The sequence below is a fragment of the Procambarus clarkii genome, chromosome 69 (genome assembly GCF_040958095.1).
Source record: "Procambarus clarkii isolate CNS0578487 chromosome 69, FALCON_Pclarkii_2.0, whole genome shotgun sequence".
Lineage (NCBI taxonomy): Eukaryota > Metazoa > Arthropoda > Malacostraca > Decapoda > Cambaridae > Procambarus > Procambarus clarkii.
The window spans coordinates 18,922,901-18,943,136 of record NC_091218.1 but is presented as its reverse complement, the minus strand read 5'-3'; the positions used below and the strand labels follow the sequence as shown (position 1 = coordinate 18,943,136).

General features: G+C 47.3%; 1 protein-coding gene across 1 annotated transcript in view; it reads left to right on the top strand.

Moving 5' to 3' along the window:
* The first annotated feature begins 6,432 nt into the window (after positions 1-6,432).
* LOC138349681 (GTPase-activating protein CdGAPr-like) overlaps positions 6,433-20,236 on the top strand; it is a 72,606-nt gene continuing 58,802 nt past the window's right edge. The window contains exons 1-3 of the mRNA XM_069311423.1: positions 6,433-6,653; positions 7,788-7,885; positions 9,377-9,618. Of these exons, the coding sequence (XP_069167524.1) occupies positions 6,433-6,653; positions 7,788-7,885; positions 9,377-9,618 (561 nt within the window). The remainder of the gene's footprint in view (positions 6,654-7,787; positions 7,886-9,376; positions 9,619-20,236) is intronic.

Here is a 20,236-nt window from a genome sequence, read left to right as displayed (position 1 = left end):
CTGATAAGCACTCGGGGCATGTCTTGATGTTTCTCAAGATGGTGTGACTTTTCACTTTCCGGGTGACTTGGGAAGCTGCATCCCACCGCTGCCTCCAGTGCTCGTGGCTGGTTGCAGTTGGCATGTCTGTGGCAAGGAATGCGGTACGAAACACCCGTGGGATTTTCTTTTATTGATAAAATGTATAATTAGCTATGGTGTGCAAGGCGAGGGCTGACGCTGATCTGCCCCGGCTTGGTCCTGTGGGACGAGCGTATGAAGGATGCCTTGTGCTGAAGGCTGCCGCGTGGACAGGAGTATTGATAGCCACCACCACATACCAAGACATCCAGCACTGAGAGCCGGTCTGCTGCTGACTGACTAATCAGCCGGTGCTGGACGCCAGGCCATTATCTCATATAAGGACTTGCAACACGGCCACCCAAGGTACATAGCCTTGGTGGCGTAGAGGTAACACACTCTCGCTCTCTGCCTCACCAGTCATTTGGTCTGGGGTCGAGTCCAGGCCAGGGAGGATTGACTGGGCGCCAATGCTAAACTGTTGGCCCCTGTTAACCCCCCCTAGTAGTAATTGGGTAGCTGGTTGTTAAGGCGTACCAGGAGCTGTGGGAAGGGAAGGCTGCTAACAGGAGTCACAACTCTCCTGCCGCTGTACCCAGCTGTGTAAATAATAAAAGGTGGATCTCTAGCGCAAGAGAGAGGTGTTAGAGCGAGGAGAGGCAGTTCTCCGTCTCACGGAGGTAGAGAGGCAGAACAGCAGCAGTTAGACTTGTAAGGACTTACGCCCCTCTGGGTAGTTTCATTGTCAGTCTTCAGGTTTCTGATTAGTTTGCACATCCACGCCAATCTAAATCTAATGAACAAATCCACAAGGGCCGTGACGAGGATTCGAACCTGCGTCCGGGAGCATCCCAGACACTGCTCCCGGACGCAGGTTCGAATCCTCGTCACGGCCCTTGTGGATTTGTTCATTTGATGCATCACGTTAGTGTGATCTCTGTGCGTAATCTAAATCTACTCTAAGGTTCTCAACGATTCTGACGGAATCTATGACTTGACGCGCCTGTTCATGCTTGAAGGAGTGAGCTTTAGCTCTTGTATCCCGTCCTTCCAGCCGCCTGCCTCCAGGCAAGCGCCAAGGAGGCCCAGCCCCAGGTTGGGCTGTGAGAGTAGAATACCTGGAAATCGCCCACAAAATAACCCACAGGTAAACTCAGCACGGCATCACGTACACACAATGTTACGAGGAAAGGCTGCGAGAAATGCACCTCACGACACTAGAAGACAGAAGAGTAAGAGGAGACATGATCACTACCTACAAAATTCTCAAAGGAATTGACAGGGTAGATAAAGATAAACTGTTTAACACGGGTGGTACACGAACAAGGGGACACAGGTGGAAACTGAGTACCCACATGAGCCACAGGGACGTTAGAAAGAACTTTTTCAGTGTCAGAGTAGTTAACAGGTGGAATGCATTAGGCAGTGATGTGGTGGAGGCTGACTCCATACACGGTTTCAAGTGTAGATATAATAGAGCCCAGTAGGCTCAGGAATCTGTACACCAGTTGATTGACAGTTGAGAGGCGGGACCAAAGAGCCAGAGCTCAACCCCCGCAAGCACAACTAGGTGAGTACACAGGTTGAGCACCAACACAGATGGAGGTGTTCGTCAACCAGATGGTCATCAGACCATCACTGGAATACATCCAGGGCCAAATGGTCATCATATACGCTTCAGCAGCGATTATACCACACTCGGGAACCGCTTCACGAGGCTACGGCACTAGACGCCAGACACTACAGTTCAGTCAGTCAGCAGGCACATCTACAACTCTCACACACCATCACCCCCCCCTCCCCATTCAATCATGCTTCAGCCCCTGTCATGACTCCTATTCCCCTCCCCCTACCCCCCTCCCCCCCCTCCCCCCTCCCTCCAGCCTGTGCTTGATCTCGGACCAACATATTCATCATTTCCATTTAAAGCGGATTTTAAGAAGATCGGGGGTTGTGTGGCTTGCGCTGTGGAGGGCCAGGAGGCCAAGGTTTTGTGTAGAGGTTAATGGTGTGTGTGCTGGCACCCAGTGTGGTGGCACCACCCGGCCTCTGGCACCCTGTGTGCTGGCACCACCCGGCCCTCTGGCACCCTGTGTGGTGGCACCCCCCGGCCACTGGCACCCAGTGTGGTGGCACCACCCGCCCTCTGGCACCTTGTGTGGTGGCACCACCCGCCCTCTGGCACCCTGTGTGGTGGCACCACCGACCTCTGGCACCCTGTGTGGTGGCACCACCCGCCTCTGGCACCCTGTGTGGTGGCACCCCCCGGCCACTGGCACCCAGTGTGGTGGCACCACCCGCCCTCTGGCACCTTGTGTGGTGGCACCACCCGCCCTCTGGCACCTTGTGTGGTGGCACCACCCGCCCTCTGGCACCCTGTGTGGTGGCACCACCGACCTCTGGCACCCTGTGTGGTGGCACCACCCGGCCCTCTGGCACCCGTGTGGTGGCACCCCCGACCTCTGGCACCCTGTGTGGTGGCACCACCCGGCCTCTGGCACCCTGTGTGGTGGCACCACCCGGCCCTCTGGCACCCTGTGTGGTGGCACCACCCGGCCCTCTGGCACCCTGTGTGGTGGCACCACCCGGCCCTCTGGCACCCAGTGTAGTGGCACTCACACCAACTCACAACTCAGGTGGTTCTAATTTGGCACTCTTGTCCAGTGGCACCTGATTACCTTACTTCCCCCCCTCAACCACTATCGTCTCCCCCAACCCCCTCCTTAACATTCTCCTCTCCCCCCTCTCCCCCACACTCTCCCCCTTTGGGCATACTTCCCTGTTTCTGTCTGGGTCTTTGAATGACACTTTGGTCTGTGAGTGCCTGCCTGAGCGTGACCCTCTACTGGCACCCGCTTATCAGTGACCTCTGACCTTCAGTCTGGGTCATTAGCGCCTCTAGTGGAGACTGAGCTCTCCTGTGTCTTGGTGCTTACTTCCTACTGACCTGGTGTTGACAGGAGTACCAAAATAGCCTCGTTGAAGAGCAGATGTGCCAGAGGATACCTGATCAACCAGGCTGTGATTCATACGTCAGGCTGCGAGCAGCCGCGTCCAACGGCCTGGTTGACCAGACGACCAACCAGCAGGCCCCCGACCAGAGACCGGGCCGCGGGAACAAGTAATCTTAACGTAATGTCTCTAGATTATCTCCACCCTAACATATTGAGCCCGTGGCATGTAAATCGTTAATATTACGGTGCTTTAATTGAAATTAAATGCGTTGCATTTGTAACGGGTTGGTCGATTGCGTAAAAAATGCGACTTATTAAGTGATGAGAACAGGTTGTACACAACCGGTTCAGTGCTTGTTAGAGTTGATTATCACTACCTCTTATCTCGTGTGATTACCGTGACCATTAAGATGAATGGTTGGGTCGTAAGACGCTGGGGAGTGTCTTGGATAAGATGAGAGATAGTGTGGTCCCTGTGGTGTGTGCTCAGCTCCAGGGTAGAACCGCTCTTGTGCCAGGTAAGTCCACTACGGGCTCACCATAGCCCGTGCTACTTGGAACTTATTCCCAGTAGCTGAATCTATAACAACAACAGCTCCAGGAGGGGTTGTGAACACTGTCATCTCCCCCGGTGTTCACACAAGTTGTTGAGACTGGCACCTCCTTGTTATCTGTGGCCTAGTGAGGTGAAGTAAGGGATTGCGTCCTTCCCTCCCTCCTAGGGGCGGCAGCCATGGTTCACCACCATTCCACTAAACACAATAAATTACACATAAAAATAGAAAGATTTAATTACTTAAATTATAACTTACACCAAACAAACGAAAGCAAGTAAAAAGTTCTGTCTCTCTCTCTCTCTCTCATTCGCCCTTGTAATGCTTTACATAAATCCTATAAATGTGTTAATGTGGTGCTATGAGCCAGAACACATCAGTATTCAGGGCCGCCCGGCTAAACTTTCAGGAAACTACTATAAATTTGGTCATGGGTGGATGGTGGAGAGGACCTGTTGACCTGAATGAAGGATGTGTTTACTAGGCCGGGATGTGCTGAAGGTAGTGTCCAGGTCTCACATCTTGTCCTCGTCCTCATTCTCTCTCTCTCTCTCTTCTCTCTCTCTCTCTCGTCTCTCTCTCTCTCTCTCCTCTCTCTCTCTCTCTCTCTCTCTCTCTCTCTCTCTCTCTCTCTCTCATCTTCCTCCTCCTCTTATTTTTCACAATATACACACTTGATTATAATCTATATATGATTAGACTCATAAATATTATAATCGAAATGTGTATAGTGTTCGATATATGTGTATATTGATAGATTCGAGTCTTCCTGAACCCAGGGGGAATGGAATGTTTATTTACACGGAAATGTGGCTGGCAATTTGATGTATGTGTGTGTGTTTACTCACCTAGTTGTGTGTATACATGGTGGTGAGACTTGTGTGTCATACTACTCGTCTCCCTTGGCTCTACCTGCACCTGCCTCCTAGCTGTTGGCACCTCACCTGTGCACCTCAGGACCTGCCTGGCCAAGGTCCCCTTGTATTTTGTTTTTGTATTAATACATTAGGTGCATCTGCATTTATGCAGCTACCCTAGACTATATGAAGGGGAGTATAGTGTGTCAATAAGCTAGCTGCGTGGTGCTAACAAATCCCCATCACACAGGATGGTTAGTCATACACAGGCATGTGATAAGTAGTCTGCACTGGCAGACTCTGGGTGCATTATGAGAATATTATGAACACGAGTGAATAAGGCAGCAGTGGTACTTGAAGTCCCCATCTCGCAGGATGGTTAGTCATACAGGGCCATATGTTTAGTAGCCTCCACTGGCAAAATTTTGGGGTGCAATATGAGGATATCTTCAAGAACACGAGAGTGAATTAAGTAATTGCAAAGCTCCAAGGGTACCTCATGCCAACTGGTCTGAAAGGTCTAATAACTGGGCAATTCGGTGATGTAGTATGTGAGATCATGCCGCAGTTCCTGCTCACAGAGTTTGCACCTGTTTTTTTTGTTATTAGTACATGAGGTACATTGCATTAGTGCAGCTACCCTAGACTATATGAAGTGGCACCTGGAGTGGCATGTTGGGCCAGCAGGAAAATCTAAGACGGGTTGTCTCCTTGTGTCCAGTGCAGCGAGGGTGCAGCCCGGATAAGTGCAGCCCGGACCAACCGGGCTGTGGTGGGTATGTGGGCCTGCGGGCCGCTCCAAGCAACAGCCTAGTGGACCAAACTCTCACAAGTCAAGGCCAGGCTTGGGGAGTAGAACTACTCCCAGAACCCCATCAACCAGATATCAACCAGGAGGGTGGTCAACCAGCTGGGAGGTCCGGTCCGTCTAATTACCACAAGCTACCACAAACTACACAAACTTCAGAAAGCTTCCTGGCAATACGTTAGTAATGAATAAATATGATATATTTACTCATTATAATGTTGGTGCTGAATGTACAACACGAAAAAACATCATTTTAATCTGAATAGGTATCTTTTTATAAAGAAATTAGACGAAAATAAAAAGCTGGTGACGCCAAATCAAGTCGACGATCCAAGCTTCGGTTAGGGTTAGGTTAGTTTGGTTAAGTTAGGTTGGGATAGGTTAGGGATAGGTTAGGTTAGGGTCAGCCTAACTTAATATATCATATTTATTCATTACTAACGTATTGCCAGGAGGCTTTCTGAAGTTTGTGGTAGCTTGTGGTAATTAGACGGACCCGGGGAGGTCGCGTGCTCGCACTCACTCGTAAATTAGTCGTGGCGTGAGTTGTGTTTGGGTGGCTGCCAGGGGGTGGGTTTGGGTTGGGGTTGACTAGGGTGGTCGACGGCTGACACACGGAATTACCAGGTGACTCTGGCGCCAGCGGTGCCGTCCTCCACCCACCCCACACCCACCGACCCAGCAGCTCCACACCTCACAAGTCCGTGACAGTATGGTGCTTCCCTCACTGCCCTCTACACGCCGACTCACTCTCTCACTCTCTCACTTGACAAAAACACTCACTAATGAAAGCTCATCGGTGGTCATGGGTCGTCAAGTGCCATATAAAGGGGGAAGCGATGAGCACAGACCTCCGTAAATACAACCAAAAGAATACAACATACGCGTGTAAGAAAATGACAGTGTCGAGGGCGTACTTATCTATCAGTGACTATGGGAAAGTGAGATCTATTTAAGTGCCGCCTATTTGCTCAATTTGGAGGGGGACAGGCATTCGTGTCACAAGTCGATTTATGGAAGTAGAAGAACTCCAAAGACCCCCTCTCTCCAGGTATTGCGGGCTAGTCATGCCCGTTGCCACCTCTTGGGGTGGCTTAATCTGCATCAGTCTGTCCCCGGGTACGGTCCAGATGTGGTGGAGCCGCGTAGGCATATCAGTGTAGTTAGTGTTCGTGAGGCAACAACATACATAGGCTATCATGCCCAAAGCCTGGTTTGTCAGCTCGGCCCTCTCGCCTCCCGCCCCACGACGCTCCTCTCAATACAACGCCAACGTCGATACCGGCGTGTACACAGGCGTGGACACAGGCGTGGACGTAGACATGTTCTGGGAAGAAGACTATGACTGGAATTACAAACGCCGCCTACGTCACGCCGCTGAAAAGAATATCTTCCTCGTACCGTCTTCATTGTCACAAAGGTGCTGCTGCTGTGTGTGTGTGTGTGTGTGTGTGTGGTGTGTGTGTGTGTGTGTGTGTGTGTGTGTGTGTGTGTGTGTGTGTGTGTGTGTGTGTGTGTGCGCGCGAGCGATTTGCGTCGTGCTGTCCATATACAGTACTTTTATGAATCGTTGATACCGTGTACTGCAAGTGTGTTAGACATTGTAGCTTATAGGACTAGGCGGCTCATTAGCCCCTCACAGTAGGCCTACTTATAAACTTTTATAACATAACCAGAGGCAGTAACATCGTGTACCCTACACACACAGTTAGACCCCATCATAACGTGTATATATATATATATATATATATATTATATATTATATATATATATATATATATATATATATATATGCGAACAAGCCTGAATGGTCCCCAGGACAATATGCAACTGAAAACTTATATATATATATATATATATATATATATATATATATATTATATATATCTTACCACTTAAGAGAATGCACTTCATATATCGCCCATTTAGGATTGTGTTGTATCTTTCCAAATGTCGTATTTCAATAATCATAAATTATATCCTAGCAAGTTTAAAATAGAAATTCCTCGCGGCTGCGTCAGGCGCGCCCCCTGCTCCCCCTATTCTGATCCCGGTGACATTGTGTAAGGATGGATTATGCCTCCTGAGTTTATTTTGGGTGCTGGCAAGGCTTCCCTCGGACTCCTCGCCCCTGTTTGTTTTGGTTACGAATTCCTGCTTTTTTTTTACACTCTCGCGCTTTGTTTTGCGGGAACAACAGTGTGTTCTGGGCGGGAAGACTGGCCGCCGCTGTGAGATTTGGTATTGGGGTAAAAGCCTAGCGACATCTTTGTGGGGGCGCGTCCGGTTAAGGTCGCTACAATATTGAAATTGAAATAAGTTATTGAGGTAATAATACACACAAAGGTATGAGGTAGCTCAAGCTATTCTCACCACGTTCAGTACAATCGTGTTAATACATACATAGACACACATCACAAGCATAACGTATTACCGACATTCTGAGAGATAAATATATACTTTCCTACGCCACAATACCTTACTAACTAACCGGAAAGTTTACTGAAGCCTGGGACTAGACCAGCACTGTGGTAAACTCATTGTACGTACACAGAGAAGCGGGTACGTACAATGAGTACTACCACTCTGTGTACGTGTACACCTTGTCGCGTTATAGAGATGGTTGCATCGGTCATGCGTACATTGCAAGAAGTAATTATCAGAAAGAATTCTAGAAACCATTATGGGCTATATAGCTTTAATAAAGAAAAAAATATAAAAAATTATCCTGGGAATGGGTCCAAACCACTTGGGCTGGACGGTAGAGTGACGTGTCTCGGCTTCATGCAGGTCGGTGTTCAATCCCCCGACCGTCCACAAGTGGTTGGGCACCATTCCTTCCCACCTGTCCCATCCCAAATCCTGACCCCCTTCCCAGTGCTATATAGTCATCTTGACTTGGCGCTTTCTCTCTGATAGTTCTCCTTTCCTCTGAGAATAGCAGAAGTTAATTATTTGTAGGATCTTACCCGCATTTACCGTTACCAATGTTCTCTTAAACCGGGAGCTCTATTATGTTGTTATCTTCGTTAATGAGGCTATGTCGCTAATGCAATAACTTCTCTGATGGGGCTGTACCGTTACAGGTGTGTTCTGTACCTGTACCAGCTGACGGTACAGGGGTCCGTAGCCACCTGCGGACCCCTATATATTATATATATATATATATATATATATATATATATATATATATATATATATGTGTGTGTGTGTGTGTGTGTGTGTGTGTGTGTGTGTGTGTGTGTGTGTGTGTGTGTGTGTGTGTGTGTGTGTGTGTAAATCACGAAAATTAGATTGCGACAGGAATTTCCTCAAGTACTTTCGCATTTAATAATACATCTTCAGATTACAGAGCAGTAGCTTGGATATAGAGGCAGGAAAGCAGTGAGGTGAGGAACAATGTCATTAATGAGATTAAGGGATATTAATAAGGCATTAGTGAGATAAATGTGTATCAGTGATCTTACTCAAATCACCCCGTAACTTCCACCAGAGGCTCTAGGTTATCAAATCGCTCTGAGATCCCCTTAATCTCATTAATGTCATTGCACCTCACCTCACTTCCCCTTTCCCGCCTATATATCCATACCTACTGATCTGTAAATCCTTACGGGCTAATCATGCCCATGCCACCTCTTGGCTGTCTTAATCTTCATCAATCAATCTGTAAATCCATCTTTTTTCACGGGAGACATCTCCCGTCACGCAGGGGTGCAGTCGCACCTCCACAGATCTCCAGTATCATCTATTGATACTGGAAATGGCTCAAAAGGGCCACCACTTATGGGCTATTCATGCCAAGCCACCTTTTGGGTGGCTTAATCTTCTCTTTCTCTCTAAATCCATCTTTCTGAAGATGTATTATTAAATAGGAAAGTATTTAAGGAAATACTAATTGTAAGTTTTTGTACGACTGCCCCTGTTGAGTTCAGTCGCAACTAAGAATTTGTGTAAATCATTTACGATCCAGCTTTTGATTCTAAGTCTGTGTTGTACTTGACCGACCTCGGGCTGGGCGTCTCGCTCCCTTCACCAGTGAGAAATGTCATAATATTGACACGTTGTGAAACATTGACAGCCGGAAAATAGTCATTGGCCGTGACAGCTAGCTGCAAGCACGTGGAGAGGCATTTGTTTAACAAGAAACTTTTTTGATTGTGTTACAGGCGGCGGTGGCCGGGCTGCTGGGGGAGTATGTGGCCCGGCTTAGCGAAGTGGCCGGCTCCCTCATCACCTGCGGGCCCGTCCTCAACTGGCTGGAGCTCGACAACCGCGGCCATCGTCTCATCGTCACCGACGACTCCGACATCAACACCCCCGCCGTCGCCGCCGCCTACGTGATCAAGCGCTACATCGCCCAGGCTTCGGACGAGATCTCCTTCGAGGTAGGTACCCTGGGTCTTGGTTGGTTGGTCAGTGGCTGGGCTCGGTGATCCGTTAACCTCTGGGTGGTTATTGAGGCTTATTAGCCTTTGGAGCGGTTATTATTAAGGCCTTTTTAGCCTCTGGGGGGTTGAGGTCTGTCAACCTCTGGAGGGTTATTAAGGCCTATCAACCTCTGGAGGGTTATTAAGACCTATCAACCTCTGGAGGGTTATTGAGGCCTATCAACCTCTGGAGGGTTATTAAGGCCTATCAACCTCTGGAGAGTTATTAAGGCCTATCAACCTCAGGAGGGTTATTAAGGCCTATCAACCTCTGGAGAGTTATTAAGGCTATCAACCTCAGGAGGGTATTAAGGGCTTATCAACCTCTGGAGGGACAGTAATATTACTAATAAACCAACAATAATACTTCAGATCTAACCATAGTCGAGGACTCCAGTAGACTCGATATAGATACACGGAGAATATAGCTCCACCTCTGTGTTACGGGAAGCACAAATATATCCCTGTTGCCGAGTAGTCGCAAAACTGAATCATTTTACCGAAAAGCAAACTTGATATAGAATATAGGAACAGTGAACGCTATATACCACCGTTTTCTGAACTACAAATCATTATAAACTACTTTTCCTGGTAAATTTATATTTTTATGGGCCAAATTCGTTAAATAAACTAAATGGCATTAATAACACTGCCCAGTAAACTTCATGGCGAAATTTCAACAAATTTAATACCGAACGTCGGTTGATTTGTTGCAGTGTGTCCTACACGATATCTAATACAATAACCCATTTTCTATTAACTATTCCTATCCTTTAGTGGATGTAAGAGACTATTGGATAGCCATATAATGATAGTCCAGTCCATTAAGAACACGAAATGCGGCTTTTTAATCCTTTTTAAAAGGTTTATTTGAGCGTTATAATTCCAACTATTTACGTAAATATTAAATTCATGTGATATGTCGACTCGTGAAGCCTCACTGCCGACCAAATCTTAGACTAGCAATTAAGGGAGTGAACAGTCATTAGGCGTTCCCTGAAGAGATACCCTATAGTTTACACACAGTTTTATCTTTTCGTTTTGTTCCAGTTTGTTTCGGTGTTAATCTGAAAAAAAAGGCTCGGGTGGGGGGGAGGGGGATGTTGTTTAAACAATATCCTGGAGAACAAATTAGTGTAATTCCTTCAAGCTGTCTCTACTGGTCGACATCAGCGTCGGTAGCACCAGGAAATTGTGCAATATTGTGCGACAGGGAAAGAGTCGAAGTGCTTTGTGCAGGTCGGGTTGGAGGTTGTCTAATCTGATGTGTTTAGGACGTGCGGGGCGCAAGTCAAAGCCCCCGCAAGCTTAGGACGTGCGCAAGTCCAAACCTTGGGGGCTGTAAGGGATTCTTAGTCGGCGTGGGGCTCCTTACCCCCCTTATTAAAAATAAACTCTTAAGCCCACTGAGAACCCTTTATAGGCAGTCGACGTGATATAATTATAGTTTTAGCAAGAAGAGTTAAAAAGGTATTCGCTTTATATTTGCAATGTGTATGTCATAGAGCTTATAAACCATAGTATAATGGTTCGTAAATTTGTATATCCCTCGCCCAAGGCTTTTCCAAGAGCTCAAATATACTTTACTTTTGCCCATCGCATTCTTCATCTCAAGTATCAGAAGCAGCTCGTAGCCCGCTATATCGGGGGTAAGAGACCACATTGTTAGAGCAGCCATTAGTTGTGTGTGTGTGGGGGGTGGGAGGGGGGTTAATGAGGGCGGAGGTTGTTAATAAAACCGTACTTGAGTGGTGGTTGTGTTCAACTGAGCATGAACATGTAATGATTAACTCTGGCATCCAAACACCCCATTCAAAACTCTTATGAAACACTATGCTAGGAGACAGAACCTTCACTTAACGGGTATTAAAAAAAATATCATAGTTATGCATTAATGTTAATGAAATTGTAAGACAAACTAGCCAAAGAGGGAAACACTTAAAGAAAACGTGGATGCCAGTGCCCTGGCCAACACTAGCAAACTACAAAGGACTATAAAATAGGATGGAAACGCAGATCCTTACGGGGACACAGCCCTCATTATCACATCCTCATCAGCTGCCGGGCACAGAGATGGTACCGGGTACACACACCAACAGAGTTGAAGAACGAATAAGACACAGACTGGGACTAGGCTCTCCACATACGTGTAGGAGATTGGCATCAACACAACAATATATGCAAATATTATTGACGACCAATTGGACATTGCCTGAACCGCTACTTGTTCAACTGTAACAAGATTCAACACCTAAAGAACCACCTGCCAGGCTTGGGGAGTAGAAGAACTCCCAGAACACCATCAACCAGGTATCAACTTGCAAATTTGATCACTGGCAGATGGAACCAAAACTGTTTCATGCAATTTTAAACAACTCTTATAGTACCAATTCTCGTGAAATTAGTAAAATATGCAAACAAATATACCAATTAATACAGATCTGTGCAAAGGAAATGTTATTCTTTTTAAATACAGGAGAAAAAAAAACAGAGACGCTTGCAGTGTGGTGGCGGAGGTCTGTGGCTGGGGTTACTTCACAGGCATCTCCAGCCTGTGAATGACTGGTGTTGTGTAGAGTGGAACTCCTTGTGAGTGTTGAGTAGTGTTGACTCCCTTGTTGTCTACTTGCTAAATATCTCACCACAAGCGCCCTGGTGTGTGTCCCTGGCAGGCAGCCGGGCTGGGGCTACACGAACCAAGGGACACAGATGGCAAGGAAGTGTCCAGATGAGCCACAGACATTTAGAGTCTCTAGGATGGTGAGCAAGTGGGATGCGCCACGAAGCGAAGTGGTGGAGATAAACTCCATACACGACTTTAAGTGTAGCTATGACACAGCTTAATAGGCTCTGAACCTATACACCAGTCGATAAAGGGTTGAGAGTATAAATAACACACACACGCATTAGGGGGGGCCCTGATAGCTGAGTGGACATCGCTCTTTGCTCGTAATACTAGGGGTCCGGGTTCGATCCCCGGTAATGGGAGAGATAAAATGGGCAGAAATTTGAGTTCAATTTCCCGAACAGAAACTTCTCTGACCAAAATAGACTCGTCTATTACAGTAAGGTACCAAACAGGGAGAGCAAACTGTTGGTGTTGGGCAATACACGAGAGGCTGCACGCTACAACACTCCCCAACAGAGGTTACAGTGTTAAATGTGGGTGCTCCCTGACCCCGTCCCGCGGTGCCCGGGGCGGATGTCCACCTTCCTGTAGAGTACTGATGTTGCCAGCGCCCTCTGTGTCTGCTCTGTCAGGCACAGAGCACAAGAGCCACGAGGAACAGTGTGTGGCTACGTCAGATCGCAGACACCTTAGTGACACAAGCTCGGCATGGAGACAGGCAGACTGGGAGAGAGAGAGAGAGAGAGAGAGAGAGAGAGAGAGAGAGAGAGAGAGAGAGAGAGAGAGAGAGAGAGAGGAGAGAGAGAGAGAGAGAGAAGAGAGGGAGGGAGGGGGGGGGGGGGGGTTCTAAGACATTTGAAAAGTTTGACCTGACTTGGTTATCGCTACTCTTTAAATAAACCTAATCCAACCCAATCCCTTTCCATCCCATCTCATCTCGCCCTATCCTGTCGTATCCCATCTTAAGCTAACGAAAAGATGAGATCAAATGTTGTTTTATAGCGTGGACGAGATGTTTGACGTCACTGTGACGTCACACCTTTCATGCCGGCACGGGTTTTGGACGCTACTGGACTGAAAGAAGTTGACTGTTGACTGGACGCAACATAAAAATATATATTCCCAATGGTGCGGCGTCAAAGAGTAATGTTAATTTTACATAGAATCGCCGCCCGACGTTGAATTGACGTCACTCTTGGATATTGTACTCGACTAACTGTGCTTGCGGGGGTTGAGCTCTGGCTCTTTGGTCCCGCCAATAGTGTGGCCCACTATTGTCTGTTTCCCCATGGGGGATGTGCTCGTTAGGATGGACCAGAGACTTGTTTTGACTGGGATGGGTGGAGTAGTTGGTAGGTCTATTGCCCCAACATGCCTCGTATGGGCCCACAAGACCTGCTATAGGCCTACTTAATGTATTCAAGGTAAAAATAAATAGTGGTTAAGGTGAGAATTAAAGGTATGGACGCAATAGTGTAATCAGATTCGAATGATGCACTTTTTAACTTGTATATGTTGAACTGACCAGAGGGTCATTAATATTAGTGGCCTCGACGATGACAGGAAGCCGGCGGCTTGTCAACGGTAGCCCTCATTTGCCCTGATGATCTTCCCTGGTTGTATTTTAAAACCGAGTAGAGTTTTGTCGTTAACGGCTTCGGCGAGTAGGCGGTTCCACGGGTTTAGAACCCGTATGGGTGAAAAGGCATCTCATGTTGTCTGTCCAACACTGTGGCTTGTTGAGCGTGAATCCGTTGCTCCTCGTTCGTGTTACATCTGACCTTTTGAAGGCATTGTCCGGATCGACATGCTCCAAATTGTTCAGTATTTTGAAGGTTTCGACGAGATCCGCCCTGTCATGCCTGGTTTGTAGTGTTCTTAGCCCTGTGGCCCTCAACCGTGCCTGGTACACGTCAGGAACGGCTCAATAAACTTATTTCAATTCAATTTCAATCAGGAACAGCCATACCGTTCACTAACCAGTGGAGAATTGCTATGCTGAGTACACGAGTGATACTTGAATGTATATTGGTGCACCACCTGACTCGCCACTGTGAGTTAAAATGTCACCATGCCACTTGTGGAAGCACTGGCCAGCGGTCAGCACAAACACAGACTACGAGGGTTCGAGCCCCGAGCGCTCACGAGTAGCATGTTTTCCCGCTACTTCGTGTAGAGACTGTAGACCCTCCAGGCCTCCAGCACACATGTCCAACCCAGCTTTAGCTTTGAACATGTCGCATTCCTTCATCCTTGGCACTGCCAGCAGTTTCCAGTTACCGCCAATCAATAACTTAGCTTCCATATCCAACCGCCTCTTTCAAATGTTTCAAATGCTTCATTTGTTTAATTTGCTGCACTAGTGGCTGCGCTGGTATGTGCTAATTACGTCGTAACGCCAGCAATTGTGGAAATTACAACGGTGGTCCTGGAGTGTGGCGGCGACACATGTGTCTGCAGGTTTGTTATTGTGGGAGGCGCGCGGGTTGCGCTCAGTGTGAGTCCGACCACTGCGGAGGGAGGCACGCGCCCCTCTGCTCCTCGCTTCCCTGTATATATGTGTGTTATTACCGCTCTTACACATTTTCGCCAATCGTAATACGCATTTAGCTATTTTTTTGTGTAACAATGTTCGTGTTAGCGAGTTTTGATGTGCGATTAGCGTATGTTTCCTAGATTGGAAGGAAAAGTGTGTTATGGGAGGGAGTTTGTTAGTGAAGTGGTCCCCTGACGAGGCCTCCACGATGACAGGCCTGTGTAAACTGTGTACCTTCACTCCTCACATAACTGGCCACGCCACGCTAGTGTAAACTGTTTACCCCCGACGTTCACCAACGACTCTCTTTAAAGAGTGAGACCGTGGAGCTCTTGTGTTGGGGGCCGGCGGCGGAGGAGGAGGATGTATTGTAGTGGGGGGAAGGTGGACACCTGGAGGCTCTCTGGAAGGCTATCGTGACAATCTGAAACTTTGGTGGTTACGAAGAGTAGTGAGCGTGAAGACCACGTAGGTGGGGGGAGGCGGCTCCTCGCTACTTTCCCAACCTCCACCAGGAGCAGTGTGAAGGTAGCACGTGCTGGGGCGCCTCGCTACTTTCCCCACGGAACGCTGAATGGTAGCGTACCTCGCTACTTTCCCACCAGGAACACTGAAGGTAGCACGTCCTCGCTACTTTCCCACCAGGAACACTGAATGGTAGCATGACCTCGCTACTTTCCCCACGGAACGCTGAATGGTAGCATGACCTCGCTACTTTCCCCACGAATCACTGAAGGTAGCATGACCTCGCTACTTTCCCCACGGAACACTGAAGGTAGCATGACCTCGCTACTTTCCCCACGGAACGCTGAATGGTAGCATGACCTCGCTACTTTCCCCACGAATCACTTAAGGTAGCATGACCTCGCTACTTTCCCCACGAATCACTGAAGGTAGCATGACCTCGCTACTTTCCCACCAGGAACGCTGAAGGTAGCACATCCTCGCTACTTTCCCCACCAGGAACAAGACACTAGCTACCTGCTGCTGCTGCCACCATCTCGACATTAATAAGACTTTGCAATTCAGTAGCGGGTCTTCCACTACTGAATACAGCCGAGGGTAATATTCACAATGTGGGTTGATTGCTTCCATTTGGAAAGTTGGTATTCCTTAAATATTCTGGGCGTCATGGCGACTGGCAGGAGTTGTATAATAAATCACATATAGGCACTCAATATGTACATAGCCCATATGATAATCGATACTCTCCCCTCATGTTAATATTAATAATGCAACACCATACTTGAAAACAAGCTTTGGGTCAGCGGTCGGCTTTATCTTAGGGTCTCATTACCCCCATATGGAATAGGGTGCGTCTCTCCGGTGACCTGACTGGCCTATCCGACAGTGGGTGACATGAATATGGGATAGTGTGGATAGTTCTGCTCCCTGGCCCTAGATCAGATAACCTTTTAGGGGCTTAAACTGACCTATCGACATTTGACATTTAGAAATTGGTAAAAACATTAAATTCTTTAAATTGCCTATTGTTGCCAGGTATCTATATTTTTTTCTGATTTTTTTAAAAGCTTTATGTATCAATATCTGCTTAATGTTACTAGTGATTTGTCATCTTTAGTGACGCGTTCCCTATAACTCAATATCTTCTGTCACGTGATTAGCATCATTACTTTACGTTCATAATCTTTTTAACTCGTCCAAAATGTCGAGTGCTGTAGTGAATCGCACAGCAACCGTTGACTTACCTAGAGAATAGTACAGCAACCGTTGACTTACCTAGAGAATCGCACAGCAACCGTTGACTTACCTAGAGAATAGCACAGCAACCGTTGACTTACCTAGAGAATAGCACAGCAACCGTTGACACACATTTTGGAGATGCGGAGACAGTAGTAACCATTTAAGTTGCTTGCACGTATGGTACTACTGCGTTACGGGCTATTCATGCCCGTGCCACCTCTTGCGTGGCATATTCTTTATCAATCGGACTACTGCAGTAGGCGCTGCTCGTTGGCTCGGGTTTACAACTCTCCCCGCTGGTGGGCGCGGCAAGCACCTGACAGCCAGACGGACACGCAAACAGGTGAAATCGGTGGTTCGGTTATCACTGTTCTCCGATGCTTGTTTCACCTTCCTTGATAGCAGTGAGGTAAGGGGGTAGGTTTGTGGGGTGCGGGGCGCATTTTATCACTGCTTCACCCGATAACCCTCCCCCTCCTGCACCCCCTTTTCCCTACAAACACCCTCCTTCTCCCCACCCACCCCCCAAAACACCCTCTTACCGCCTCCAACCTCTCCCCCCCCCCCAACCCCCACCCGTGCACACATAAACTATTCCCGTAACAGGTGGGAACAGGAGTAGACGTCTGCCGACACCTGCTAACAAGCTTAGAGCTTTACCTTTCTTATAGCTTATAGCTAAGCCTTACCTTTCTAGTTTTCCCTGAAACACGACCCGCCAATCTGTTTACATCCAGGTCCTGAATTGCTGTTGAGTGTATGGACAGTTAAGGAGCGGTGCCCGGTCAATCCTCCCCGAGTTGACGCTGGGTGAGAGAGTAGGATAAGGCTTACCATAAACTCTGGGAAGGGAAAGCTCAAAGAAGACGATTGATTGATTGATAAAGATTAAGCCACCCAAGAGGTGGCACGGGCATGAATAACCCGTAATCATAGAAGACATAAGGCATCTGTTCTTGTACCCACCTGTTAAAAAAAAAAAAAATGCGTGACTAACTCCCAGGTCAACTACCGTCCATCCCCACGATGGAAAATAACCCAGAACAGCCAACTTCCGGACACTTGACTGTTCGGCGAAGAGAGCATGAAGTGAAAGGATACTGTTCGGTGAAGAGGGGCATGAGGTGAAAGGAAACTACCCCAGTTTGTTTCTGTTCTGGTGGGATTTACTCTGGGTCTCTGTAGTGTGAATCGAGAACGTTCACCACCACTAGACCACAGGACCTCGCATGCTGCAACTTGTTTCCTTAGTACGACCGTTTCTTGACGTTGGGAACGCCCACGAGAACGGGCTACATATATATATTATACAATATATATTAATATTATATATATATACATAAATTTCAGTATCATGGCTAACAATTATGCGGTTCTTCGTGTATGTCCGCTTACATGTCTGTCCCTCCCACCACACACGTGGTAACATTTTGTCGAGAGTTGATTGTTTATACATGTGTGTGTGTTCAGCGTGGCACTCCCTTCAAGGCTGGAACACTGACATTCTCGCCCACCCCACACTCGCATCTTCCACACCACACTGTGCTCACTAGTTGTACTCCCCTATTTGTGTTTGCGGGGGTTGAGCTCTGGCTTTTTGGTCCCGCCTCTCAACTGTCAATCAACTGGTGTACAGAATCCTGAGCCTACTGGGCTCTATCATATCTACACTTGAAGCTGTGTATGGCAAACCTTTGAACCTTTCCCAGTTTAGTCTTATGCTTGACTAGATGCTGGGGCTACATACTCCAGGATTGGTCTGACATAGGTGGTATACAAAGTTCTGAATGATTCCTTACACAAGTTTCTAAATGCCGTTCTTATGTTGGCCAGCCTGGCATATGCCGCTGATGTTATCCTCTTGATAACTGTGGGACTCTGTGGAGGCTGACTCTATACACAGTTTCAAATGTAGATATGATAGAGCTCGAGAAGCTCAGGAATCTGTACACCAGTAGATTGACGGTTGAGAGGCGGGACCAAAGAGCCAAAGCACAATGCCCCGCAAACACAACTAGGTGAGTACACACATTGCCTGGTGGCTGGGTGGACACTACGGGCTCACCATAGTCCGTGCTGCTCGGAGCTGTTGTTCTGAGTAGCTGAATCTAGAACAACAACATGAGTGGACAGCGCTCGGGGGTCGTAGTCCTAAGGGCTCGGGTTCGATTCCCGGTCGAGGCAGAAACAAATGGGCAGATTTCTTCATCCTGATGATCCTGTTCACCCAGCAGTAAATAGGTACCTGGGAGTTAGGCAGCTGCTAACCTGGAGATTGTGTGTGTGTGTGTGTGTGTGTGTGTGTGTGTTAGAGAGAAATATATGCAGTTCACATAATGGACGAAAAATAGTTTGATTAAACAGGCGGGGTCCAAGAACTAATAGGTCGATTCTACAAGCACAAATATTAAATACACATACTTGCCAATCTGTTTTTTTTTAATTCTTCAGGATATGAAAATGTATAATTTTCTGTGTGGCAGTTGGCAAAACCCTTTGATATTAAGCAGTATATACTTACCAAAGATCGCGTTGCTTTTCAAATGATGTTATCTTTACTAACACTATTAGAAAGAATTTGAATCTTGGAGATTTGAAATACAGTAGTATAAAATGTGGCATTAAATATCCGACATGTATTTGGCAACTGTCAACCCAATATGGCGTTATGAGACAACAACGTGTATACTGGCATGTTTCCTGCCTCCTACCCCAGTCATCCTTCTCCCTCCCTCTTCATCCCTCTCCTCACCCTCCATTTCCCCCCTCACCCTTCATCTATACATTTTCTCCTCACCCTCCATCGTCTCTCTTCTCTTTCACAGCTCCCTCTTTCGTCACCCCTTGAGTATCACGCCCTCCCCTTCTGCCTTGATTACCCCGCACACTCTGTCCCTGCTCCCCCTCCCACACTCTTGGTTCCTGCCCCTTTCCCACCCCCCTCTCATACACTCGATTCCTGAACCTCTTCCTAATCCCACACTGTTCCTACACATCACCCCCCCTTACACTATCACCACTCCTCACAATTGATTCCTGCACCTCTCTCATCCCCCCTCACTCTAGATTTCTGCACCTCTTCCATCACTGTTCCACCACTCTCCCAACGTTGTGGCCTTGCTGTTGTCTCTGGTTACTAAGGGTGTTGGCATCTGGTGACTCATGCTGCTGGGGGAGGAGGAAATGAACAACATACAACGACGCTGTAGATGAGGCTTTTGTACTGTATAGACCTATAGGTCAATTGTCGCCTTACATTATGTAACCAGATCTTTTCATAAACAGTTTAAATCTTAGGATCTGTTGCTGTTTGTATTTCTGTATGTAATCCTTTGTAATGCTTCGTAATCCTTTGTTGAATGGGAGAAACCGCATCAGTGCAGTGTAAATATTGTGGTTAGGAGAGCTTGAGGAAATATTCTCATCGGTGTGGGAGATAAAAATGTCGGTGTTATGAACAAAGACTATTCTTTGTTCATAACTTTTATGTTGTGATAGCAGTTTAGAACGATCTCTTGCAGGATTGGTAGTCGGGTTCCCATCTGCTTGAATTTGGTTCCTAATTCGGTTAAAACAAGTTTTTTTTCCGAGTATGACCATATCACCGTTTTTTTTTAACAAAAGTCAAACATGTTTTACAGATACGCCGCCAATTGTGAAAGATGATCCTTCTGTGTTGAGTCGTGGCGGGAGAGAAAACTTTGAAA